This window comes from Rhipicephalus sanguineus, chromosome 10 (assembly GCF_013339695.2).
Source record: "Rhipicephalus sanguineus isolate Rsan-2018 chromosome 10, BIME_Rsan_1.4, whole genome shotgun sequence".
NCBI classification, from domain to species: Eukaryota; Metazoa; Arthropoda; class Arachnida; order Ixodida; family Ixodidae; genus Rhipicephalus; species Rhipicephalus sanguineus.
In genome coordinates, this window is record NC_051185.1 from 133,532,371 (window position 1) to 133,559,369 (window position 26,999).

Here is a 26,999-nt window from a genome sequence, read left to right on the forward strand (position 1 = left end):
TCAGAGTTCATGCACGGCCTCCGAGTTGTGCGCCCAAAAGAGGATCTCTGAGGGCTGCGTTCGTTGCGGTGAAGCGCACTGCGTCCCTCTCATATGTGTCGAGAGTTGTGAAAGCTTTGTGATGTCAAAATGACACTGAAGAAGAAGAACTGAAAACAGAGGGCCTGCCGATCTTCCACCAATCGGCGGTGGACACATCGAGGAGAGCGCGATCAAGAATTGGCGGTGGCGCACAGGTCTACGACTGGTCCACTAAAAATAAAGCAAATGAATAGGTAAAATTAACATTTAAATTAACAAATAAATTAATACATAAATACCCTCCACACTGCACTTCTGGTCGTCCAGCTACACACAATGGAATGGCTCGTGCATTTGTTCTGTTTCTTTCTTGCTTTGTTTTTTTTTGCCGACGAAGCCGGCACATCCCCTACCTCTGTGGGGGGCTTTATTCGTGGGCCTTTCTTTTTTGCTTATCCCGCTCGGCAGCATTCACTTTGTGTCGGGAAGTGCTTATTCCCTTGGTTGCCTGAATGCCCCACCACGAGTGCAATGTTCACCGCGAGGAACTGTCATTGTTGGTGGTCACTGCAAAAGTTTGTCTTAATAGAAGAGTACCTGTGAGGCCTTAAGTGGATCGAGTCCATGGGAAACAAAACAAACATTCCCCTGTCGTTGGGCATTAGCGAGAGTAGGTCGTAGGTGCAGAGTGAAAAGTGCCAGCATGTTGCAAGGCTCTAAAGAGGCAGCAAACCATCAGTAATGCACACTCTGTGCCATGCAATGTGTGCCTGTAGATATATCAACTACTACTGGTGCAGACAGCATGACGACAATGGCGAAGCAGATGAACCAAGCACGCACCTTGAAATGGTTCTGGGGCTTGCCAGGGGTAACTGCCAAAACCACAGCTTGTTGTCCAACACGTGTCGTGTATTCGTCAATGGTTGCCTTCAGCTTCCTGCAGTGAAAATACACGTGCAAAGAATCACTGGCACAACACAAATGAGGAGAGTAACACTTTTCCTAACAACTGGAAAGAAATCATGCAAGTGCTGCACTAATCTTACAATGGGAGGCACTGAGGTCTCAAATACTGATGCAAATGCTTGGAAGTGATGCACAGCAGTAGCAGCAAACAAGTTTATGACTTGGTGCACATAGGCTGCATGCGTACTTCCAAGCATGCGTGGACTCTGTCTCTGATTTCGTTGCTAGTGGCCATGGTCAGTGATGCTACAGAGGGCTTCTGACTTGGAGCAATTTTTGGAGTACCAAAACTTTCATTTTGTAGCACTTTGGAGCAGCAAAAATTTCCATCTTGGAGCACTTTGGAGCAGGTAATCTTGCATTGGGAGCACTCTTGAGCAGCTAATTTAACATCCTGGAGTACATTGGAGAAGCAAGTTGAACTGACATTGCAGCACCTGAATAAACATTAGGGGGTTATTATGAAGAGCTAGAAATATTTGGATTCATTGCAAATATAATTGAGAAAATAATCTCAGGAGCACTCCATATTTCGCTCGATAATGCAAAAATAAGGGCGTCATGCAGTTGAGTGTTCTGGAACAGCGTCTTCAGCGATTGTTTTCAACACTAGCGAATGAACAGAATACTGAATCAATAAAATTGTACTTTATAAAATGACACCCTAAATACGTCGAAGTGGTTATCAGCAGACGTGGTGGACAAACGCAGCGACGTACAACAGTGCCACAATGCTAGACTCGCACTGTCCCTAATACATTCCCTAAGATGACTCCAAGGCGAAAGCCAGGTTCTTTTTCTTCTCGATCGATTGTATTGCGGGGCGCAACATGACGTCACTTAGCTAGCCTCAAAAAGCCAACCTCCTCCAACACTCCATTTCCTTTTTCTGAGGCCTCTCTGTACTGTAGCAAGAGCATTCTCGCAGTGCTTCCAGACTATCATTTGCACATGCACTGGGTTGCTTGAAGATGGAGATCAGCTTCAAGTTGAGCTTCCGCAAAAGTGTCCCAAAGTGCGTTCAAAGGGGGACTACATGATTAAAGAAACTTCGTTTTCCTTTTACGGCGAATCTGTATATGGCTAGGACATTTCGTTTGTATGTCGCCAAAAACCACCCAGGCGCCCTTTAGGGATCAGTGAAAAAGAAAAACTCACGGGGTTCCTTTGCGTTCACCTCAGATGACTTGAAGGCAAAAGCGACGTTCTTCTTTTTATTCCCCCTCGATGTATTGACCCTCCCTGCCCCTCTCTGAAAGCTTTCTGCATTTAACGTGGTTTTGCACCATCTCAAGGACCGGAGGCATTGCAAGCTTTCTGCACCTCAACTTGTTTTGCACTGCCTCCATGATCGGTGCACCGATCACGGAGGCAGTGCAACGCGACGGTGTCATGTGATGACATCATCACGGGACGCGAAGATGCACGACATCGTGTTCTTCACAAGTTCTGGCAACCTATGACGTCATGATGACATCATCATGTGATTTTTCGCATCACTCGTGTTGATGCCACCGACGGTCAATTTTAGTGTTTGATGAGGCATCTAAGGCTTTCGCATTAATATTGCGTATTGAACTTTAACATGCACACTCTCGATGCGTTTTTGCAGTCGCCGTCATTTTCTGCATAAAGTCCGAATTGATAACATCACCCGCACATCGTATGTTCTTCCCGCGATAAAAAGAATGCGCGCGCTACCTACGAACGCGGCTGAAGCGGAGATGAAACGAGCCGGCAGTCTCCGTTGCGAAAGGGGCACATGCGATAACATCCCCCGCGTGCGAGGCCTGCCGTCAAGTGCTCATCAAACAGAGAAGATACACCCCGCCTGTCTTTCGTAAGGAGCATGAAGGGACACCATGGAAGTGGAGGGAGGGGGGGTGCTGCGTCGCCCGAAGCGCGCAGTCGCTGGCGCGCGCGCTATCTCGAGGCATCAGGAGGCGGCTCATAAACTCGCTGTGCTCTTAACGCTTACTTCACATTTAGAAAATTGACAGCACGAAAACCACTTCGGTCCCTGGAGCGACAATATTCCCTTAAACCAGCGTTTTGTTGAGTTACGCGAGATCGGATCCAAAAGAGTTAGGTGCTAGCCTAACTTCACACAACAATACAATTGGTTGGTATCGTATTCAGTGCATCGCTCTTTAGTGAAACTGATTTTTTTAACCGTCAGCCATTGACCCTGGGAAGCTGTGGCGTAGCCACAGCGGGCACATCAGGCCTGTGCCCCCCCCCCCCCCCCCCCGACCTTTTTTTTCTTTCTGCCATGGCACAGAGACCACAAAATGACACTTGATCACATCTGCCTGCCCGACTTCCACTTCAGGTGAAGAAGGTGCCCCCTCCCCCCCCGAAAAAAATTTCTGGCTACGCCCCTGCTGGGAAGGGGGGAGGGCAGACATGTCATGACGTAGCCACTTCACAGTGGGCCTTCAGACACCAGGGCCGTCAGCGACAGGTCCATCACTGACAGCTGCGCATATTAAAACCGAATTATGCGGCTGCTTCGACCAGGAAGTATGCTTTTATTATTGAGATGACATTTTAAAAAAAGCAAGCGAAAAATTCGAATTGGGACCCTAGCACTCACATCAGGGGCGTAGCCAGAATTTTTTTCGGGGGGGTTTCAATCATACTTTATGTATGTTCGTGCGTGCGTGTATATATACGCAAGCAAAATTGAAAATTTTTTGGAGGGAGGGGTTTGAACACCCCCATACCGCCCCCCCCCCCTCTCGCTACACCCCTGACTCACACGAGTTAGAAAGGGCAGTTAGAAAGGGCCTTTTAAGGGGTATTTACCGCAAGAGCGATTACAAACCCGGATGTGCCGGTGGAAGGAATTACGAAAAAGCTCTTCTGAATGAAGATCCATGGATAAAGTATATTTGAGGAAAAGTGTCAAGGCGTTCCCACCATTCACGTGCTCTTCCATGGACGCGAAGCATGGACAATTTGATATTTTTCCATATAGCTACTGCTAGAATTCCCAGATTTCATACCACGATGTCCGGAAACAGAAGTGACAGCCATTTTAGCGGCAGGCGTGTAGTTATTACTGAATGTTACTTTAATTGCGTGCCGTGTGACGCTTGAAACAAGCTATCAGCAGCATTTCTGGAACACACGACGTCCGCCGATGAATTGCCGCCACACTTTCTCGCTATCAATTAGCCAGGACATCATGAGTCTTTGAAGAGAGCGCATTTTTCCATCGAGCCGACTTGTACAACAAAAGCTGCGTCGGCACCGTACATGACATCGTGGCTTGCTGGCGACGCAAGCGCGAGTGATGTTTATTCAGCTGAATAATTCTTGGTCCGTGGTTGTCACTATGGCGGCCCCAAGATCAAGCTGCACATCTTTTGAGGTGCCAGCGATGCGATTGCCTGTGATAGACACACCCAAACCCGAGACTCTGGCGCAGTTTGGCGCAATTTCCGTTGATATTATCAGGATGGCGCAGTAAATCCAATTTGGCGCACTTTGGTGCAGGAGTGGAATCACTTCCAGGGGTTTCCCCAGGGGCATTAAGCAACGATGAGCTAGGAGTGGAAGTCATCTTTATTTTTTACTTGTCTCCTTTGGACACTTGTGACAAAGACTGCAAACAGTTACTTAACTTTACATCTGACAACAGAGAAGGACAGTCGGTATCAAGGCAGAAGGTGGCAGTCATTCCTTAAGTACACCGTGTGTCGCATGTGCTCAAGAAGATTGCCCTACATTTGGCTGTTTCTGTCGTTTTTTTTCGCACCACACAAACTGCGACAGTTATATGCTAGGACATGGCCAGTGAAGCAGGCACCGCGCAATTGCAAGGAAAAACATAAAAACCATTTTCTTGAATGTGCCGACAATGTCGTGTGCAGTGTTCCTCTATCCTGCGTTCTCAAATATGTTGGACAGACGGGGTGATGCCTGAACATCAGGTTACAAGAGCACAATTTCAAGGTGCAGGAAAGAAATTATGGTTTTGTTGCTCAGCATTGTGCTCAGTGCGGCTGTGCTCTTGTGTTTGACCAAGCTGCTGTCCTGGCGAAACATGCGAATGATCAGACAAGAGTGATAATTGAAGCCTCGATTATTGCCAAGTCTTCAGTTGCCTTGACTCCAAAAGAACGGGCTTTTCTTGATGGCCATGGTAAACATCTTTAACTTGCTTTTTGTTGTTTTCTTCTGCTTTTGGTTATCGTGTATTTTGTTGCGTCCGTTAAGTTTTTGACTAACTTCTTGATGCTTGTTACGCGACAGCTTGTGTGCATTCAGGTGATGAAGTATGCCGACATATACAGTCGAACACGGATATATCGAACCCACATATATAGAATTTTCGGCTATATCGAACTCGTAAATTATCCCCTTGAAAATCCTTTGTAAAAGTATAGAAATTCGCACATCTATATTGAACGGTATTTTTACCTGCCATCAAATATATCGAACGCTGCGTGAGCTGGAAGGTGCGCTTCGGCACTCGCTGAGCCCCACGACCTTCGTGGCACCGTGCCTCAGCCGACACCCGAAACGCTCGAAAAATTGAGGCGAGAGGGCTCGGACTGTACTCCTGCTCGGCGTGTTCTCCAACTTGTGGAACGGCTTTTTTTTTCTTTTTTTCTCTCTCTTTCTCCTACGCTCTCCGCGTTACCGTCGGCTCGGAGAGCAGGAACGAAGGAGCCGGTGGCCTCCTGCTTTCGCCTTTTCTTTCTTTTTTTTTTTTTGTTGCTGTTTTGTGAGTTTTGATCAGCCAACCACAGCCCGCCCCTTTCGTATTTGCTCAACCAACCACAGCTCGCGCCTTTCGTACATTGCTGCTGCCCTCGCAGGTAGCCTGGGCGCCCGGGTAGCCATCGCCGCCATCGCAACTGATCACGAGTGCTTTGTTGGCAGAGTTCACTTCCGTGAGTTGTCGCATACCACCGCATTCCCCTTTTGCGTGCGTGCTCCCCTGCGAGCTCAAAAACATCGAGCTGAAGTTACTGCTGGCCAACACGACAGCGAAGCTGCAACTGCTCGACCAGGGCATCATCAAGTCCTTCAAGGTGGGCTGAAGGTTGACCTGCTTGGTGCCATTCAAATGGTGACGGGCGCCTGGCGAGACGTGAAGACGGACACAGTGGCTAACTGCTTCCGGAAGGCAGGCTTTGTGACGGCGGAACTTGCGGATACCAGTGAAGACGGCGACGACAAGCGCATAGACGATGCATTTCACGAGTTGTCGTCCTTCTTCCCAGCTGCCGTTCCACCCGAAGTGTCTGCGGGCGATTTTGAGGAAGCGGACTGCAATGTTCAGGCTGTTGCAAGCGTCGCTGACGAGGACATTGTAGCTGCGGTCGCAGGGACCCAGGATGCCGAGGCCGACAGCTCAAGTGGCGGCAGCGTTCGGCTCGGTTCGCCGTTTTTGCGGCGACATGGAGTGAACTGGGTTGTCGCACCTGGACAGCCTCGATAAGAACGAGGCCAGCGTCTTCAACTTCATTTCGAAGACGAAGAAGCAGGCCAAGATAAGAGATTTTTTTCAAGCAAGTAAAACATTCTGTTGCATCGTGTGTGTGGAATTAGTTGTCATTCTTGAATGCGCCGATTGTAGGCGATCGTCCGCCACTGGTAAGGTCTCGGGGCCTGTATTTTCTTATATTGAACTTTTTCATACATCGAACTAATTCACGATCCCCTTCGAGTTCGATATATCAGTGTTCGACTGTACAGTAGAACCTCGTTGATACGTTTCCGAAAAAAAACATAAAAAATAAACGTATGATCCGAATCCAGTAAAAATTGAGGGTGACAAGCCCATATTGAGGTGTACGGGCAAAAAACATTTATTTCTCAAAAAACATAGAAAGACTCTTCGATTTTCGAACTCCTGGTATCTTGCTGGCAGCCAGAGGTCAGCCAGCTAGTTCCGGTCCTGACCGGAAATAACGTCATGGTCACGTGTGTTCAAATCCCGAGACAACCCGAATATTGCAAAATCGAACGCTGGGACAAACAGCGTAAACGCAAAGAAACGCTACCGCTGTGTCAGCAGACAAAACCTAGCGCCGCATGAGCATCGGTTCTTTCTGCATTGCCACTTGGAAATATGGGGCTATGTTTGCCGAAGAGCAGAAGTGCTATACTCAAGCCGAACGTGCTTTTTTCCGCACGTCAGTTTTTTAAAAAACCGACGTGCGGAAAAAAGCGCGTTTGGCCCTACGTCACATGCGCTGTAGGCGTCGTGTACGAAATCCCACTCACTTGTGGCAAGGTTTATATCGGACAAACTGGTCGTTGCATCAACGATCGAGCACGAGAACACGAGCGATCTGTTAAAAATAATTTGACTTTTCATCTGCCAATGCATTGTAGGACCTGTGCCTGTGAGCCAGTGCTGTCTAGCATTCGAATTCTGGGCAGAAGTGGGAATGCGCTGGCGAGAGAACTAATGGAGGCTTATCACATTAAAAAGAAAGACCGTGAATGTATCAGTGACACTTCTGTTGTTCTGCGCAGTAAGGAAAGACTGTTCTTAGATACTTGGTTATGATGCGAATATGTTTTGGTATCCCGATCCTGATTAGCATTGTCGACTGTCATGTGCATTGCGCCTGCGCGCGCCACTCGGCTGTGTATATATGTAGGAAGACGTTTCTGAATAAAGCTTAGTTGCGAGTAGCGCCTGTCCTGTACATCAGTGTTCCTTCTCAGTCCTTGTCCATTTTCGCACTAGCCAATTTTGAAGATTATGAACCAACTAGCCCAACAACGTATACTATTAAGCTACATTGATAAAGTTTAATGAAGTTCAGTGGTGGCCGTGTGACAGGGGTAAGAGGTTCTTGTTTTTCCTTTCTTTTGCTCATAATTGTTTTCTTTGCGCATGTGTCGTATGCAATAAATCTCAGTTGAGAGTCAGCGCTGTCAGTGTGTGCTTCTTCAAGTGTCTCGTCCTGTATTCCGCGCAATGCAATTCCATACGTTATGGATCACCTAACTGTCTCACTCATCATCGTGCGTCACAAATTGGCCAACTTGGGTCTAACATCATCTGCTCTTTCATCGACGTGACTACACCCCATCTGCCACTTTCACACCCAACCAACGCTTGTCTGCTCCTCTGCACTCTCGCAACCCAGTGAAATAGAGCCCTCCAGACGACTGACCTATATGCTTCAGCTGCAGTCGCATAGACGACATTTCTAGTCATTGCCACTCTTGGTCTAACTTGACACTAATGGCCTTGCCTACCCCTGGTACTTCACGCTCATAGTCGCTAACACAGTTGGTTATGGGGGCGCTCGGCGGCTGTGAGCGCGTAGAAGAAAACGACGATCGCATATGCGCTCGTGTTACGCGGCAGCCGTTGGCAGCGGGCAGCTGCGGCCAAGGCTTGGACCAGTAAAGATGTATCTCTTTGGGTCTTGGCCTCATCTCTAAAGGGTTCAGGGCTAGATGCAGCTGCAAAACCCTACATCTGGCGCCCAACGGGTAGGACCCCGCCCCGACATGTCCTGCCCGATCAACGTACGCGGGATCCCACCAGCCCCTGATTTCGGCCCGCTGCACGGCGATATCGCCTTCGAGGAGCTATGGGCGCTGAAGTGGGCGTTCATGGATATGGCCGCCTATGGGGTCTACGACCTGGTCCCCCTACTTCAGCCGGTGGAGACCCTCATGCGCCTCTGCCTTTCCAGGAGAATGACCCCCGATGAGCAGCGGCGTGCCATCATCGGCCTCGAGCACCTCGGCGCTTACCTCGGCCAACGCCTCCTCTAGAAAGAAGCCCGCGGAGTCGCTGGCTATCCCATTGTAGCCGTCCTGCCTTGAGTTGTGGTCGCTTGTCGAGAGATGGCGCCACGTTCTCCCCCATTCTTTTCAATGAGGCTGGCGTGGTGTGACGTCGAGGGGGGTAATGTGCGCATGCGCAAATGTGTGCTGCAAGGGGCCACCGCAAGGATCGCCACCTACTGCCCTCATTAGAAACGGTGAAGGAGGGAAAGGGTAGGGCAGGAGGTTTTTGGCTCACGCGGCAGGCATCTTTCTAGAGGAGGCGTTGCCTCGGCGTCCCGCTGCCCGTGCAGGCCATGGAGGCTGTGGCGCGCTTGTGTGGCGAGGTGGCACCTGGGGCTGACGACGAAGGCGGCGACGATGCGTGCGCTGACGAGGGCGGCATCGAGGCTCGTGTGGCGGGCCGGCAACGCGGGACGACAAGCGACGCGGTGGCGACGCATCGTCCGCCAACGACGGTGCAGACACCAAGAACGGTGAGGCGAACACGGCGTTGGACGACGCGATTTCTGGGGACACGGCCGGTGACTGCGACGACCTTGAAGCAGAGGTCAGGAAGTCCCGGGATCACGACAATGCGGCAGCCGTGAAGAAAAGGAAGAAGACTAGAAATAAGAGGAGGAACCGGAAGCACAGGGACACGAGACTAACACCAGACGAATCGGAGTCCGGCACCGAGGTGGTCTGCACTTGTGACCTTGAGAGGGACAAGGCTGCCCTTGAAGCTGAGGTAGATCGTCTCAAGCAGGAGACATCGCAGCATGCTACTTGCATCAGCCAGCTGAAATATGAGTTGGCAAACATGACAGATGCACATGATGGTCTCAAGCAGGAGCACGACGTCTACAAAGCCAAGGCCACCACCATGATTAATGAAAAGGATAGCCACATTTCTGGCCTGAAGGACAAGGTCCGTACTCTGGAGAAACTGCTCGAACAGCAGCTGGACGAGTCGCGGCAACATTTCTTCGAGGCCAAGACATCCTGGATTGACAAAATCCAGACCCTTGAAGCTCAGATCTTCAACATGGACCGGAAGGTGGCCGAGGACTCGCTGGAGTACAGTCGCATGGAGAGGCTGCTTGCAGATGCTCAGCAGTGCCTCAAGGATCAGCAGCACCAGTGTGCCAAGTTCGAGGAGCAATTGCTGGAGCGGGACACTCAACTGGCAAACATGCGGCGCAGCCATGAAGAAGAGCTGAAGGCCAACGCGCACTCCAGGACTCCCAGCTGGACGAGCTACGGATGCAAGCGGCTGTTCTCCGTGCACAGCTCGCCCAGGCCCAACAGGACCGCGACCGAGAGGCCAGTCAAGCGCAGACATTAATTTTGAAACTCAACCGGAAGGAGGCAGAGTGCAAGAAGAACCAGGAGCAGATCCAGGGGCTCGAGGAGGGCCAGAGGACTTTGTTGGCAAAGGTCTCCGAGCCAGAGAAGCAGCTCAATCTGGCGTCGGACTCTGAGACAATCCTCAAGCACGGTCTGAAGAGGAGTGAGGCTGAACTAGAGACCATGCAGGAAGAGCTTGCAAAGCTGAACCAGGTGCTGGCCTCGGCTGAGATCGAGAACAAGCGGCTGATGGAGGGGCTTGAGGCAAGACAGCAGCAAGCGGATAAACAATTCAGGCTGGAAGAGGTGACGCAGCTGCAGGAATCCCTGGGGAGGGTGGCAGGACAGGTGGACCCGTTCGAGGAGGGACCTGCCACCCACGTGAGCAACTGCACCAGCATGTCTGACCTGCAGCGCAACATCTGCAAGGGAGACGTGAGCGCCGGAGGCATATGCAGTCAGAGCTTCGTTGAGGACGTCACGCTTCCGTGACTGCCGAGGTCACCTGCGTTCAATGACTACTACCTGGAGGTGTGGCCGCCACCCGCACATGAATGGTCTGGTGGTCAACAACGGCAATGACATACAACGACAACGGCTTATGACTCGCTAGGACCGGTGCTGCACCAGGAGCGTCGGCATTTCGTCATGCTCTCGACCGTGGTCTTCAACCTCAGCGAGTGCGGTGCGTCTCCGCCTTTGGGCGGCGGCAGAGTTGCCTCCGCTGCGTGCGTCAGCAGTTCCCGCGTCCCGCAGCCCATGAGGTCCCACAGAGAGTTGTGGGCGGACAGCTCCGGCATGTGGTCGTGTGTGCCACGCGCAGTCCGCCGTGGCCAAGGATAGTCAGGACACTTGCGCAGGCTACCGTTGTGAAATTCACGTTCGCTCACTTCTTTCCAAGGGGAGCGGGCAGTATGGGGGCGCTCGGCGGCTGTGAGAGCGCAGAAGAAAACGACGATCGCATGTGCGCTCGTGTCACGCGGCAGCCACTGGCAGCGGGCAGTTGCGCCCAAGGCTTGGACCAGTAAAGATGTATCTCTTTGGGTCTTGGCCTGATCTCTAAAGGGTTCAGGGCTAGATGCAGCCGCAAAACCCTACACGATAAAGCCTAACGAGACTTCTTTTGCCCACTTCATCTAGCCGCTCATCTTCGCCGCAACGCCGTCGATTGTCATCCCCAAGCTCTTTCCGGCTCTCACCTCTCGAAAGCTCACAACAGCAGCACTTAGAGGTGATGCTGCAATAACAACCCACACTAAAATCTTCTGTTGAACCTGTCCGCACATCATAACCTTATCAGTGTAGGCGTGGACGGTGTACCAGTTACAGCTCTAAGTGGCACTGGCAGGCACGTGTCTGCTTTGAATGCTAACTTCTGAAACTAGCTGAAGAAAATCGTTACCCCTGCTTTAACACCTGTGGTCCAGGTTGCCAATGGTAGAACACCGGCCATTATTGGTGCATGTTCAGCTCGTGTGAGTGCTGCCGGACATCACACATCAGTTATGTTTTATGTTTTGGAACATTGCCCTTCTGACATAATTTTGGGACTTGAGAGACTGTTCTTCCGACATGGCGCAACTTGCTGTAGCTGCTGTTGTTGATTTTCCCAGTTGCCCTCCAAGTTGGCTCTGTTCCACAGAACACAATCATCTCTCTTGAAGTATGGTTATGTACATAGGTGTCTCACTGGGCCACCTGTATGAGACAGTGAGTATGAGTCCCCCCAATCTCGACATCACAGGACGTCGAGTGTGTCGTCCCTACAATGGACACCAAGTCTCATCTACTGCTAGTAAATTTTGGACTATGTGCACAAGTTCTTCCTCATGGCATTTCCAGTGATGCTACCAAGGACTTCTGATTTGGAAAAATTTTTGGAGCAGCAAAATTTTAATGTTGGACCACTTTGGAGCAGCAAGAATTTCCATTTGAAGAACTTTGGAGGAGGTAATTTTGCATCTGGGAGCACTCTCGACAAGCAAATTTCACATATTGGAGTACACTGGAGAAGCAAATTGCACTTCAGTTCAAGCACCTCAATAGTTATTATGGGGCTCTTATGATGAGCTAGAAATATTTTGATTCATTGCAAATCTGTTTCAGAAGCACTCCCTATGTCACTCGATATTGCAAAGATAAGGGCATCATGCTGTTGGGTGTTCTGGAAGAATCTCCTCAGCTATTATTTTTGATACTAGCATATATACAGAATACTGGATCAATAAAATTGTACTTTATGAAATGACACTCTAAATACGTCTATGTGTTTATCAGCACACTTGATAGACAAATGCCGCGACGTACAACAGTGCCTCAATGCCAAAGAGTCACACTGTCCCTAATGCCTTCCCCTAAGACGACTCCAAGGCGAAAGCCAGGTTCTTTTTCTTCTCGATCAATTGTACTGCTGGGCGCGACATGACGTCACAAAGAGGTGATAATGGCAGGGTGGAAACGACAGTGTACGAGAAGCAATGTGACACGAGAAATTTTTTGCCATTTGAATCTCATCACCCGACCAAACACAAACGGTCCGGTCCGTCATGAAGACCTTCTTGTGACGTTGTGTTGTGGTGTGCTCTAATCAACAGTTGCAGCACATGAAGTGGAAAACGTGATTGGTGCACTAGAACAACAGCATTATCCCAGGACGTTTATTAACGAAACCCACAAGCGCATGCAAAGAGGAACGAGGAGTGCGCCACGAGAAAAAAGACTACGTCCATTGTGTCTATTCCTTACGTTCAAGGTACTATATCCGCCTCTGTTCGCAGAGCCACTGGGCATAGAAACCGTTTTAAGCCTCATTAAACCTTGGCACATGTGTTCGCTAAGCCCAAAGACCGCACACCCGCGAACGATCAAAGCGGGGTCGTCTATGTAGTGTATGGCAGTACCACTAGATGGCTGTACCATTCATGTAGTGTACAACAGTACCGCCAGATGGCAACGCGGCATGTACTGCTTTCAATAATAATGGCTACCAATAAACCTGACGTCACTTCTCCGCCTGGAGACTCGGCTGTCGTGTCATTTACTCGCCTGATGCGCTCGACATGGTGTCGGAAGTGGGCGGGATCTATCTCCGCTGATCCCGTGCTTGCATCCTCGTGACACGGCCCCGCCGCCGCCGCCGCTGCTCTGCCATGACGACTACCGGTGTTGAGGGCTCCGCCCGGAATGTCGGCCGCTCCATTCTTGCAAGGCACGGCCCAGCTGCGTCCACCGTTGCCGTTTGACTTCGACAACCCCAACTCATGGCCTACATGGCTGCTGCAGTTCGAGGACTTCTCGTTCACTATCAGACTTCACATCGCTCTGGCAGAGGTACAGGTGTGCTCCATGCTCTACTGTATGGGACTGTAAGCCAGGGTTGTCCTCACGTCGACCGCGCTAGCTGAGGCAGATATGAAAGACGTCGCCGCAATGTAGAAGGCGTTCATTGACCACTTCGTGCAGCTGCCAAACGAGCTGTACGAGTCGGCGCGCTTCCACAGCCACACGCAGCAACCAGGTGAAACGGCCGACATATTTTTTACGGTGCTCCGGACAATGGTCAAGTCCTGCAACTATCCGTCGCCCGACATCGAAGAGCAGCTTGTCCGACACAGTTTTCTCGTGGACTTGCTCGACCGCGAACTCTCGGACACGCTCTGTCGGAACCCGAAAGTGACATTACACGAAGCGCTGACGTACGTTCGTCACCACGAAGATGCAGGTAACGAGCGCAGAGCTCTTTACTCGGCAGAGGCATCTTCGTTCGCAGTCGACGCCGCTTGCCTTCGCAAGGGAAAGCAAGCACCACATCCTCGCGCCGACTGTCTTGCTTGCAGTGTGTCACGCAACTTTTGTCGCAAGAGTGGCCATTTCGAGAACGTGTGTTGCAAAAAGAAGCGTGTAAATGGGAAGCCCACACGAAAGCCTTTGGCCAGCTCCATCGAGTTGCATGCAGTTGCGGGACAGCGTGAAGTTCGTCGAGATGCTCGTCGATGGGCTCCCACTTTCCTTCGAGGTGGACTCCGGCGCCAAAGTTTCAGTTGTACCCAGTACAATTTCTGGCGTCCCGTCGAAGCTTCAAGACCCCAAGAGCGAGCTGAAAGGCCCAGGCAACAACATCCTGCCGGTCATAGGCACTTACGTCGCTACCCTGTCGTGGCACGGAAAGTCAACAAAGCAGCTTCTCTACGTCCTAGCAACCAAGACGGTCCCGCTGCTATGCTTCCCAGCAATTCAAGCCTTGGGCGTCTGCATGTTTGTCGGCGAAGTCGCGAGGACTTCACAGCCGACGGGCGACTTTTGTCTCAATCCCAGTCTCTTCCGAGGACTTGGGACGCTCCTCGAAGCCTACACTATCAGGCTGCAACCCAATGCTACGCCTTTCTCGTTGAGCGTCGCATTCCACTCCCTCTCAGCGATGTCGTCAAGACTGAGCTAGACAAACTAGAAGCAGAGGGCGTGATTCGTCGAGTGGACGCACCCACTGACTGGTGTGCCGGGCTCGTTATCGTCCCCAAGGTCTCGGGCGGCTATCGGCTGTGCGTGGACTTGACTTGCCTCAATAGGCCTCCAACGCTCAAGTTTGCGCAGCGCCGTCCGCCGCCCCAGCGGAGAGAGGGGAAAACTCCGGTAGCTGGGACGGGTCGCTCTTGCTTGGTTTTCCCATCGCGCGCGCGGAGAACGTGCTCCCCGGGGCTTTTATCTCGCATTTTTCACGCTATGGGTGCCGTTCCTTCGTCGTACTCGAAAGCAGGCACGCAGTCCTGCTGCATTGTGAACTGTCACAAAAGTTTAAAAATGTCGAAGAGCCGAAAACTTCCTGTCATGTTCTACCGTTTCCAATGCAAGCAGTCCGAGGAGCAGAGGCGTCAAGAGTGGATTATGGCAGTTCGCCGCGATGCTTTCGCGGTCTTGTCACCTTGAAGCAGTTTTTGTCGTACACAGTATTACGAACTATTAACTGGGAGAAACGCAATGATCGTGCTCATTTGAAAGGGAAGTGCGTTTTTGAACCGAAGTTACAACAAATAGACAGCCGCTGTACGTTTCGAGATTGCGCGCTGGCTTTCCGAGTCAACCATTTGTAATGTTACAGCAGCGGAGCATTTGGGCTTATTACACCACAGTTTAAATAACGTACCGTGAGTACTAAGTGTTTAATTCAGCTAATTGCGGTACATTTCCCGTCGCGGCTCCCTGTAAACAGAATTAAGCTGTATGTTTGCACTGAGCGTTTATATTGGCCTGCATGCGACACGCCGTGATTGCTTAGAAGGCTGAAGTGTTGCGCTGCTAAAATCGTGGTCATGGGTTCGATTCACGCATACAGCAGCTGCATTTCGATGGGAGCGAAATGCACTAACACCGGCGTACTTAGATTTACGTACACGTTAAAGAAACCCAGGTGGCCGAAATTAATCCGAATTAATCCACCACGGCGTGCCTCGTATTAATGTCATGCGTTCGGCACGTAATAAAAAGCCTTGCATGCCGCTTTGGAAACGAGCTGAAAAAACAACCAAGGTGGCAATTAAATTTTCGATGGCTTCGCGAATTCAGATGCGCTTATTATTGGGCACAAATCTCGGCATAATCATACACATGCGCGATCCCAGTGGGTATTGTATAGTATCAGGGGCGTAGCCAGAAATTTTTTCGGGGGGGGGGGGTCCAACCATACTTTATGTATGTTTGTGCGTTCGTTTGTATGTGTGCGTGTACATATACGCAAGCAAAATTGAAAATTTTCGGGGAGGGTTTGAACCCCCCCCCCCCCCCCCGGCTACGCCCCTGTATAATATGATGCTGACCAAGCGAGCTGTCGAAACAACCAAAGCGACATTCGAATAAGCGAACACGGTGCGTGATGAGGCGTCGATATTATTCGAAATGAAACACGCCTCTGCAAGAAACATGCATCGTCGAAGTGGGCATGAAATATTTATTTATTTTTTGTTTGCGTATATCATTATGCTGTCAAAGGGAGCTCTAAAAAAATCCAAGGCGACATTAAACTTGCGATCCGACGTTGTTATCATTCGATGCAAACGTCGACAAAAGTGAAACTCCCACGAAACTGAACACTGCGCATTGCGATGCAGCCAGTGACTCAACAGGGCAGATGTAAATTTATGCTCTTCACACTGAGCTCATAATAAATTTAAAGCCGCACGACAAACTTGGCATCTAAGCAATTGAAAAGTTATCAATAGAAAACGCACTCGAAAGCGTGCTGGTTGGTTGCTGACAGCTCCGAGTATACACGACTGCCGCAACGAATGTGCGTTTTACCGGTAACATAATTACAGAACTCGCGCAGTCACCTCCCTACTCATGTCAAAGAAATGTGCCCGTTCAGCATCTGCACGCACGTAGCGCTCGCACAAACAGCATCGCCCTTGACGACCTGCTCGGTCCCGAAAAGGTGGTCCCTCTCTTGTCCTGTGTCAAATTTTGCGCTACGTGATCAGTTATGCATTACCAACATGCCCAACTTCATACTCTTGTCGATCAACCGTCCTCCTCTGGTAAGATTCCCACCGTTAAAACGTTTTTTTCCATCTCTGGGATCTTTCTAAACCTTCAGAGCAAGCGACACGTGAAGCTGCACGTGCACGGCGAGCAGAGAACAGCGCGTGCAGGGTGCCTGAACGTGCGGAGACAGCGCAGTCAAAAGGCAGGCGCGGAGAGGGGAGCGACCGGCTTTCGCTAGAAAGGCGGCGAAACGCGTGCGCCGCAGCGCCCCCTGGCCGAGCTTGGGAGGCCTATAAGGGGATTCTTCGAGAGCGTCATGTGCTCCCTACAGTGGAACAATGCCTCGGATTGCTTGAAAGGCTACAGTTTTCTTCAAGTTAGACACCACATCAAGCTTCCACCAGGTTAACTCTTTCCGGCACAGTGGTCACCTACGGTGACCACCCTTTGAACATTTTTTAGCAGCGACATCTAGAGGTTGAGCGAGCAAACAAGTGTTTGCTTTTCCCTTTCAGTCTTTTCTGAAGATGCCCCAGATGGCACTTGTTATCGAGGGCACTTTTCTCCCGCCAAGAAAAAGTTTTGCAACAAGCATGCCGTTTCCCGCGCTGGACCCTGAAAGATTCTGTGGGCGCAACGGTATGTGAGCTCGCACGCGAACTTTTTTTTGGTGCAACACGCACCAGAAGAGTATTTCTTACTTGATGTGCTAGTAAAACTGTGCTGCGGATCAGTTTCAATCTGTACAGCGACTTTATTCAGGGTGGTTACCTACGCTGACCACCGAGCATGAAAGGGCTACGGGAGGGGGATCTCTGACTGGATGAAGAAAACTTAAAACAGAATATTTTTTTTTGCTCAACACTTTTCTTTCAGTTCAATATCAAGATATTCCTTCCGACAATGACAACTATGCTGGAGGCAACAGCTCAAGTGACGGCGAATTTGACCCGGAAGAGGATAACCACAATCACTCTCCGAAGAACAATCCGTGACTCCAGAAGTAACTGAATGTGTCAGTGACTCATCGGACAACAAAACACATGAAGAAACTACCCTCGCACTCCAAAAGGTTCCCGTGTGGAGCACTAAGTATCGGATGTCTCCACCGCTAATGTTTTCACGTGACTGCGGACTTCCACCTGAAATGACCTTGAAAGACTATAGAAGAAATTTGGTCCGACAGATGACTGCCGAAGCTCTTATAGATCCTACAGATAAATGCAAGTCATCTGTTGGCGCAGGAGCCAAACTAAAGAAATTCAAATCCTTTGTGGACTTTGCCATTCGTACAACAGCGTCCAACCATCAGCCAACAAGGTGTTCACCACGAAGGTGCGCGAACTGTAGCACAAAGGCACACCCATCTCGAACAGTTTGGATGTGTCAAACTTGCAATGTGCCACTCTACTTTCGGAAAGGAAAAAACCGTTTTTCGGAATTCCACAAAAAGTGACTCCCTCTGCGCAAAGCGCAAGTTGTGCTGCTACATTGAGAACGACCAGTTGTTACACATTTGCGGAGCATAGACCCTTCCGGCACGGTGGTCATCAGCGGTGACTACCTCCTGGGAACTTTGTTACAAGTCGTAATTTTTTTTTCGTGCATGCAATGTGTTATTTGTGACCTTTTATCATAATTTTTGCATTAAAATTCAAAATTTAAAGCAATGCCAACTTCTGTGCTTGAAATAGCTGTTCCTCGAGCCCCAAGAATTGACCACATTTATAACCCCATTTGGATGCTACTGTTTTCTCCGGCTGCCGTTCGGGATCACGTCGGCACCGGAATACTTCTAGCAGCAGATGTCCCGGATCATCGAAGGCCAAGCGGGTGTGGTGAACATGATTGATGACATCCTCGTCTTTGGGAAGACATGCTCCGAGCAAGACCGCAGTCTCCGACAAGTCATGGACCGGCTAGCAAAGGCAGGAGTCACGCTCAATTGTGAGAAATGCTCGTTTGCGACTTCGAGTGTCAAGTTCCTTGGCGTCGTGGTCAGCGCGGAAGGAATTTCTCTAGACCCAGACAAGGTTGCAGCGATCCCAGCCATGCATCCACTCGAAGATGTCACAAGGGTCCGTCGCCTGCTAGGCCTCGTGAACCACATCGGACGCTTCTTACCACACGTTTCGGAGGTGACTGCGCCGATCCGAGCACTGCTGCTCAAGAACTCTGCCTGGACTTGGGGCCCGGCGCAGCAGTCTGCCTTCTCTGAACTGAAGAAGCTACTGTGCTCAGACCTCTGCGTGGCTCGCTACAACACCACGTACAGGACCACGATCTCAGATGACGCAGCTCCTATGGTCTCGGGGCAGTACTTCTCTAAGAACAGCTGTCCGGTGAGCGTCGAGCTGTCACCTTTGCATCGCGCTCCCTCCCATGCACAGAGCGCCGGTAGAGCCAAACAGAAAAAGAAGCTTTGGCGGTCAGCTGGGCGGTGCAAAGGTTCGAGGAATACGTCCGTGGACTTCAGTTCTTCCTTGAGACGGACCATCAACCGCAAGTGGTGCTCTTGGGTTCCATGGATGCTGACCTACTGCCACCACGGATCCAGCGGTTTCGCTAGTAGCTCATGCGTTTCCAGCACCAAGTACTCTATGTACCGGGGAAGCTGTTGGCAACAGCCGATACACTTTCGCGCGTAACGGTGTATTCCCCTTCATCCAACTGGGTGAATCAAGTAGAGCTCTTTGCCCAAGAGGTCGTCCGCTCCTTCCCAGACATCGTCTCGTCGCAGCTCAAGCACCTGCGCCACGCCCAAGCCAACAACGGCGAGTGCAATCTGCTGCTTCAGTACTGCACCAACGGCTGTCCTCTGCAGTCCCACTTGCCTCTCGATGTGAAGAGGTACTGGCAGTATTAAAGAGACCTCAGCGTCTGTGAGGGACTGCTTCTGAAAGGGTCCCGCATCCTCGTGCCGTCTGCCCTTCAGTGCCACATGCTCGAGCTTCTCCATGACGGGCATCAAGGCATCAACCAATGCAAGGCTTTAGCTCGGAAGTCGGCCAGGTGGCCGGGCATCAACAACCAGATAGACACACTGGTGTCTAACTGCCACACGTGTGCCGAAACCAGGGTGCAGCGCTTGGAGCCCATGCTGCCCTCAACCACTCCAAGTCAGCCCTGGGAAGAGGTCGACATCAATCTTTTTCATCTCAATGGCCAAGACTTTGTCCTTCTGGTGGATTACCGGTCACGCTTCCCAGAAGTCATCAGTCTACCTTCAACCACAGCACTTGCGGTCATCAACGCCATCAAAAGCGTTTTGCACGCCATGGGATTCCGAGACTGATGTGAAGCGACAACAGTCCTCAGTTTTCTGCGAAAGAATTCTCCGCCTTCGCAGAGTTCTACGGCTTCTGCCATGTCACAAGCAGCCCCCATTTTCCACAGTCGAATGGGGAGGTGGAACGGATGGTGAGGACAGTCAAAGACCTGCTGCGGAAGGCGGATGATGCCTACCTGGCACTTTTGCCATACTGGGACACACCTGGGGTAAAGGGAGTGAGTCCTGCTCAGCTGCTCATAGGTAGGCGCCTAGAGACCCGGCTGCTGAAGACGTCGCACCTGCTGGAGCCAGCCTGGCCTCCTTTGGTCACAATCACTCAACATGACCAAGACAACCAGAGGCAACAAGCATCAGACTTTAACCGAAGACATGCAGCTCACACCTTGCGGCCTCTTCAGGCCGGAGAACGGGTCTGGGTGCAAGATGTTAAGTCCCCAGCAACCGTCTTAGGGCCAGCTCAACGCCCGTGCTCCTACGTGATGGAGACTCCGACGGGTGTACAGTAATACCTCGTTAACTCGAACTCGCATATCTCGAAAAATCGGCTAAGTCGAAGTTTTCCGCGGTACCGAACCATTTCCCATAGGCGCAATGTATTTATTGCCCTTTTATCTCGAAGTATTTCCGTGCCCACTTTCGGTTATCTCGAAATCTCGACTGAGAATGGAACCAAAACTTCGCCGCCGAACCGTTTCACAAAATACTAGCGGCAAAATGTCATACGTTTCACAAGGTTCGCGCGAGGCTGCCGCGTTTACGACGAAGTGGCCACTGTTCCCGAAAGTAAAGTCGGAACCTAGCGGCATACCAACTTTGTCGAGCAACCCTGTGTCACGTCATGTGACGCTATAGACGTGCACATAAGCAGGCACTGCAAAATAGCTCGGGTCGTACACGTTTTGTTTACCGTCAGAGATGCGATTTCAGCATTTTATTATAATTTTATTTACGCAAGACACGTCGCGCGGATTTTTTCGTCGGCCGTGCGATGTGGTGAGGATAACGCCACCAAAGCAAAGCAAGTCACTGACGCTGCAAAGAAAGGTAGCCCTAATCAAAGAAACGGATTCGAGGCTCGAAATTTCCGGACGTCAAAACGGCGCTGAATGTGTGGCATCGTGCGAGAGGAGCCCCTTCCAGTCACATCGACAGATAAGGCCGATTCTCTGGACTTAGCGGTGGGCTAAACTGATCTAGCCTGCAACATCGGCTGGTTTGACCATTTTGTTAAGCCAAACAACGTGGCGTCACGCACAGTGATCGCGGCAGCGTCGACGCAGCTACTCGAGGGGTGACGACTTCCGCCGAAACAAGATACATGCTTCGCTTGATGCGAAATAAACTTGAGTGCAGCGGCGCGGATGATCGGCACATGCGATATGTTAAGCAACTCGAGAAAGCTTTGCTAGGTGCAAGTGTTACTGAGAGGCAGACCAGCCTTAGTCGGTCACTCTGCACTAAATAAAAAGGCAGTGCCGAAAAACACAGCTGGTTAATAGCGCTTGTATGTCATAATTTTTCTTCAAAAGCTTTACAAAGAGCCAGTTAGGCGCTCCTGTTAAGAAACTGGTCAGTAGGGATAACGTTTCTAGATAGAACTGAATTTCTCAATGGAATTTGCCCAACCTTGCTTATCTCGAAAATCTGCTTATCTCGAAATTTTTTCTGGTTTTTACTACTTCGAGTTAACGAGGTATTACTGTACTTCAGCGTAACCGGATGCACCTGGTGCCAATGACGGGAACCCTAACTGCCAACCCACCTGGAACACCTGTGGTGGATTAGCTCGAGACGACTACAACGCCTGGAGCTGACCAAGCAGCTCAAGATCAGCAAATTGTGTCGCCTCAGGAAAGCACCTCCACTACAGAGGAACCTCGGGGTTCTACTTCTACGCCACGCGTCTCGCGGTATGGCAGGAGGATCCACAGGCCGAAAAGACTCGACCTGTGAACATGTGTTTTTTCGGACCATGAGTTCTGGTGCATGTGTTTTGTTAAAGTTTACCGTGGGGGGGATGTAGTGTACGGCAGTACCACTACATGGCTCTACCATTCATGTAGTGTACAACAGTACTGCCAGATGGCAGCGCAGCATGTACTGCTTTCAATAATAAGGGCTGCCAATAAACCTGACGTCACTTGTCCGCCCGGAGACTTGGCTGTCGTGTCACTCGCCCGATGCGCTCGACAGTCTACAAAGTACAATGCCAAGATTGTGACACAACTTACATCGGCGAAACAGGCAGGAAACGATCAACGAGGCTCAAGGAACACAATGGGCACGTCACTAATGCCACCCATCCCACACGTTCCTAGACAGAGCTCGTCGAACACTGCTGGACAACAGGGCATACCTTCGACTTCAACAGTGCAACGACGCTGGCTTGGGAACAAAGGTGGGGGCAAAGAAAACTGGAATCATGGTTCATCCGCCGCTACTAATCGGCTTGCAACAACAACCGCGGCCCCCTACCGGATATTTACAAGGACATATGCAGGAGTGGAAGTGGGCTTGAGTGTTTTGGAGCAGCTTTGGAGCACCAAAATGTGTGTTTTGGAGCAATGGAAGTTATTTTTGGAACAGAATTTTAGCATCAAATATCACTGTTTTTTTTTTGTTTCTGGTAAACACAAGAAATTCTAACGATTATAGAAAACATTCAATACAGATGAACCAACCACAACTAACACAAATGATATATATATATATATATATATGTATACATGCGCATGCGTGTTATCATTAAAACATCACAGCTGTCATAGAGCAATGACTCAGGAAAACAACATAAGCGATGTGTTCTGAATAGCTACACTTGACTAGACTGACAAATGAAAAACGTTAATGGTAATGAACGTTTTTCAGCAGCGCCGTTTTCGCGCCGCGTTTGCCGGGTTGCTACAGTTTCGTCAAAAGCCTACGCCGGCTTCAAAAAGTTCCTTCGAAATGCGCGGAGATCAGCGCCGTCTGGAGGCATTGGAAGAAATCAAAGAAGCACGCGTCTGCACCCTAAACTCCGCTTGTCGGACGAGTGGGTGATGTGCCGCGCGAGGCGTTTTCTTTTCTACTTCGAGTAGGAAGACGTGGCGGCGCGATTTTGAGACGGCGTTCATCAAAATGACGCCCGCAACCCTCCGACCACGCGTCAGTCGCGCATGTCAAAAAACACGCGCGTCCCTCCAAACACGCGCAACTCTCGCCAAAAATTGCGCCATGCGGTTCCACCTTTTCCCTTCAAGTTCCCTTCCAAGATTTGTCAATTATTGGTGTCGGTTATATGCACGCAAATATGGTACTTGAGATGCGATGATACTAGATGTTGCAATCGCACAATTTGTATCTCGTGATTCTGTTTTCGTACTACCTCACATTTGTCTTTTCAGTAATAAACTTTCCAAGTGTCTATCTTGTTCTTTTTTGTATATTTCATCACTCGCCACCTCATATACCAAGCCACACACAGCAACGGCGGCGAGCGGCATGTCATGTTGTGCTGCGGATGGTACGAGCTACAGCGTACTCGACCACGAGCCAAGCGCAGGTTCTGACGAGCCAAAATCGAACAACGCAACTGATCGCACTCGCAAGACTAAGCTCGTCGCTGCACTAGCGCGTTTACATGCTGCATTTATAACGTCTAAAGGCTTGTGTGCAATGCAACAAATTCTGCACGTGGAGAGGCAAGCTCTCACTAAAAAACGAGTTTCGGAAATGGTTCAACCGACTCACACAAACCGAAGCCCTGTGAGTGGTTTCGCGGTTGGTAGTGGCTTCATTGACCGCAAACGGATAAAACAAATTTTTCTTTCTCATGCAGACTTATGACACAAGATCCATATTACACACTCAGCTATACAGTGGTTTCCTTAATGCAAAGTTTCTAAATAATGGTCGCGCGTTTACGTCCGCGGCAGCTGCTCGCACTATCCTCATGGCTTCACATCAAATTCAATATTCTCAGTAAATAGAACCTTTTCGACAATATTGTTACAAGAAAACGTATATTTACAAATATATACAAGCAGAAATAGATGCTGATACAATGGCGGACCGGAGCCTGTCCTTTCAGCACTTCGTCGTTGTCCCCCTTTCAGAGTGGAGGAGGAGGAGGAGGAGGAGGAGAGGTTGAGGAAAGGAAAAGGCGCAACTTCTGCAACCCTAATTGGGAGCACGGCTCAGCGCCTGTAGGGGAAAGGGGGAAAGGGAGATAAAGATGAGAAGAGGGAGGAGAAGGAGAGGAGGAATGCTGTCCATGACCGAGGACGCGGCGGGCGGCTACTATAGCCGGTTGGCCAGTCCAGTGTCCTCAAGGAAGCGAAGAACCGCCTTGAAAACCTGGGTGTGGTGCTTTGCAGGGAAGAGGAGGTCCCTCTGTGTAGCCGCGGGAATACCCTGGCGACGGAGTGCGGCGAGCAAGGCAGCTCGTTGTGCTTGAAGCGCTGGGCACACACACAACAGGTGATCAATTGTTTCGTCTGCCCCACACGCACTGCACGCAGGTGACGAAGCTCTGCCGAGCCGGTGACGTCGTGCCGCAGGCCAGGAGCAGCCGATGCGTAGACGCAGTAGAAGGGACCGCTCCCTCCTGGAGAGGCCCCTGTCAGGCAGCCGGGTCGGAGGTTCCAGCCTGGCCACACGTTCGTCGGGGTGGCAGCGTAGCAACAGCCGCCTCAAGGTTAGCCTCGAATAGTCTGAGGCGACCACAGCACGGCAGACAGCGACGGTAGAGTGATGTGCCTCCTTCGCCAGTGCGTCTGCTTGCTCATTTCCCTGAATACCCACATGAGATGGGACCCAATGCAGGGAGACATCGACGCCACTGGCGAGGAGGGCATGCAGCTTGGTGACCAGCAGTTGAGTTCCGATTCAGAGTGGGTCCCACTACCACCTTGAGCCACTGGCCCACTGCTACCTTGTGACACTACCCCGCGGCGTAAAAGCGCCGACCCGGCGCTGGTCACGGAAGTAGTGAGGTGGACGGCACATATGGTTTCAGTCTTACGACGTGCACAACAGTGGATGCGGGTGAGAAACAGCGCTAAAAAGACGGGACAAGAAAGGACACGAGACGACGGCGCTGACTAACAACCAAATGTGCTTTATTCCTTCAGTCAGCATAAATATACTTCACCACTAACGTAATGAAAAAACAGAAAACTCAGCCTGCGCAGAGGCAGTAAGGCGATCAACGAGACAAGAATTCTATCTCCTTCGGAAGGAGGGAAATCGAGGGGAAGCTTACACATGCCTCGCCGCTATTGTAGATGTGATAAGCTTCTGAAATGAGGCGCGCGCGCTCGTCATGGTATTTTGACAAGAAAGTGGCATCGTTAAAAGATGGATGGCAACCGCAACTGTTACAGTGAAGAGATAACTGACTATCTGTAGCTTGTTTTTGTACCTTGTTCAAATGCTCGCGCATGCGGTCATTAGCGCACCGCCCCGTTTGCCCGACATAGTAACGCCCGCAAGAAAGTGGAATCTTGTATACAACTTCTTGACAACATTCAACAAACTTCTGCCTGTGCTTCTTAGTGCATCTTCTTTTCTTCTCTTCTTCTCGGTTGACTTGCTGGCACAGGCTACCAAGCTTATTTTGGGCAGAAAACAACAGCCTAACGCCTGCCCTGCTGACAACTTTCTTGAGATTGTGCGCGACTTTGTGCACGTACGGAATAACCGCAACAGTTTGCTTCGAGTTTTTCTCGGATTGCACAGCAGCTGAGCGCTTGTTTTTAAAGCCTGCTACGAGGCTTTCGGCAATGTTAGTCAAAAGCGTTGCTGGAAAACCTGCGAGCTTCAGGCGTGCTACTTGTGAAAGAAAACTTGCTTCAACTTGGTGGTCACAGGACCTGTCTAGCGCCGCCTTCATGCAAGCTCTTGCAATTCCGCGTTTAACAATCTTCGAGTGCGCAGATGAAAAAGGGAGAAGGCTCTTTTGAGATCTGGGCGCATAACTCCAACATAAATGGCTATTTGAGAACGAGAGTTCCAAGTCTAAGAAGACTTAGACTTGGAACTCTCGTTCTCAAATAGCCATTTATGTTGGAGTTATGCGCCCAGATCTCAAAAGAGCCTTCTCCCTTTTTCATCTGCGCACTCGAAGATTGTTAAACGCGGAATTGCAAGAGCTTGCATGAAGGCGGCGCTAGACAGGTCCTGTGACCACCAAGTTGAAGCAAGTTTTCTTTCACAAGTAGCACGCCTGAAGCTCGCAGGTTTTCCAGCAACGCTTTTGACTAACATTGCCGAAAGCCTCGTAGCAGGCTTTAAAAACAAGCGCTCAGCTGCTGTGCAATCCGAGAAAAACTCGAAGCAAACTGTTGCGGTTATTCCGTACGTGCACAAAGTCGCGCACAATCTCAAGAAAGTTGTCAGCAGGGCAGGCGTTAGGCTGTTGTTTTCTGCCCAAAATAAGCTTGGTAGCCTGTGCCAGCAAGTCAACCGAGAAGAAGAGAAGAAAAGAAGATGCACTAAGAAGCACAGGCAGAAGTTTGTTGAATGTTGTCAAGAAGTTGTATACAAGATTCCACTTTCTTGCGGGCGTTACTATGTCGGGCAAACGGGGCGGTGCGCTAATGACCGCATGCGCGAGCATTTGAACAAGGTACAAAAACAAGCTACAGATAGTCAGTTATCTCTTCACTGTAACAGTTGCGGTTGCCATCCATCTTTTAACGATGCCACTTTCTTGTCAAAATACCATGACGAGCGCGCGCGCCTCATTTCAGAAGCTTATCACATCTACAATAGCGGCGAGGCATGTGTAAGCTTCCCCTCGATTTCCCTCCTTCCGAAGGAGATAGAATTCTTGTCTCGTTGATCGCCTTACTGCCTCTGCGCAGGCTGAGTTTTCTGTTTTTTCATTACGTTAGTGGTGAAGTATATTTATGCTGACTGAAGGAATAAAGCACATTTGGTTGTTAGTCAGCGCCGTCGTCTCGTGTCCTTTCTTGTCCCGTCTTTTTAGCGCTGTTTCTCACCCGTAATCATGAACCAACCAGCCCAAATGCGTACCCTTCAACAGTGGATGGCGTTGGCGTTGACTGCACTGAATCGGCGACTCGCTGTATTTCATATGTGAGGTCAGTGACCTTCCGCAGGACTTTGTATGGTCCGTCATAGCGAAATAACAACT

General features: G+C 50.4%; 1 protein-coding gene across 2 annotated transcripts in view; it reads right to left on the minus strand.

Moving 5' to 3' along the window:
* Window positions 1-26,999, minus strand: part of LOC119372472 (DNA-binding protein P3A2) — a 210,871-nt gene that overhangs the window by 75,474 nt on the left and 108,398 nt on the right. For both annotated transcript variants that reach the window (XM_037642941.2, XM_037642943.2), the window contains exon 4: window positions 865-961. In XM_037642941.2, coding sequence (XP_037498869.1) covers window positions 865-961 — 97 coding nt within the window. The remainder of the gene's footprint in view (window positions 1-864; window positions 962-26,999) is intronic.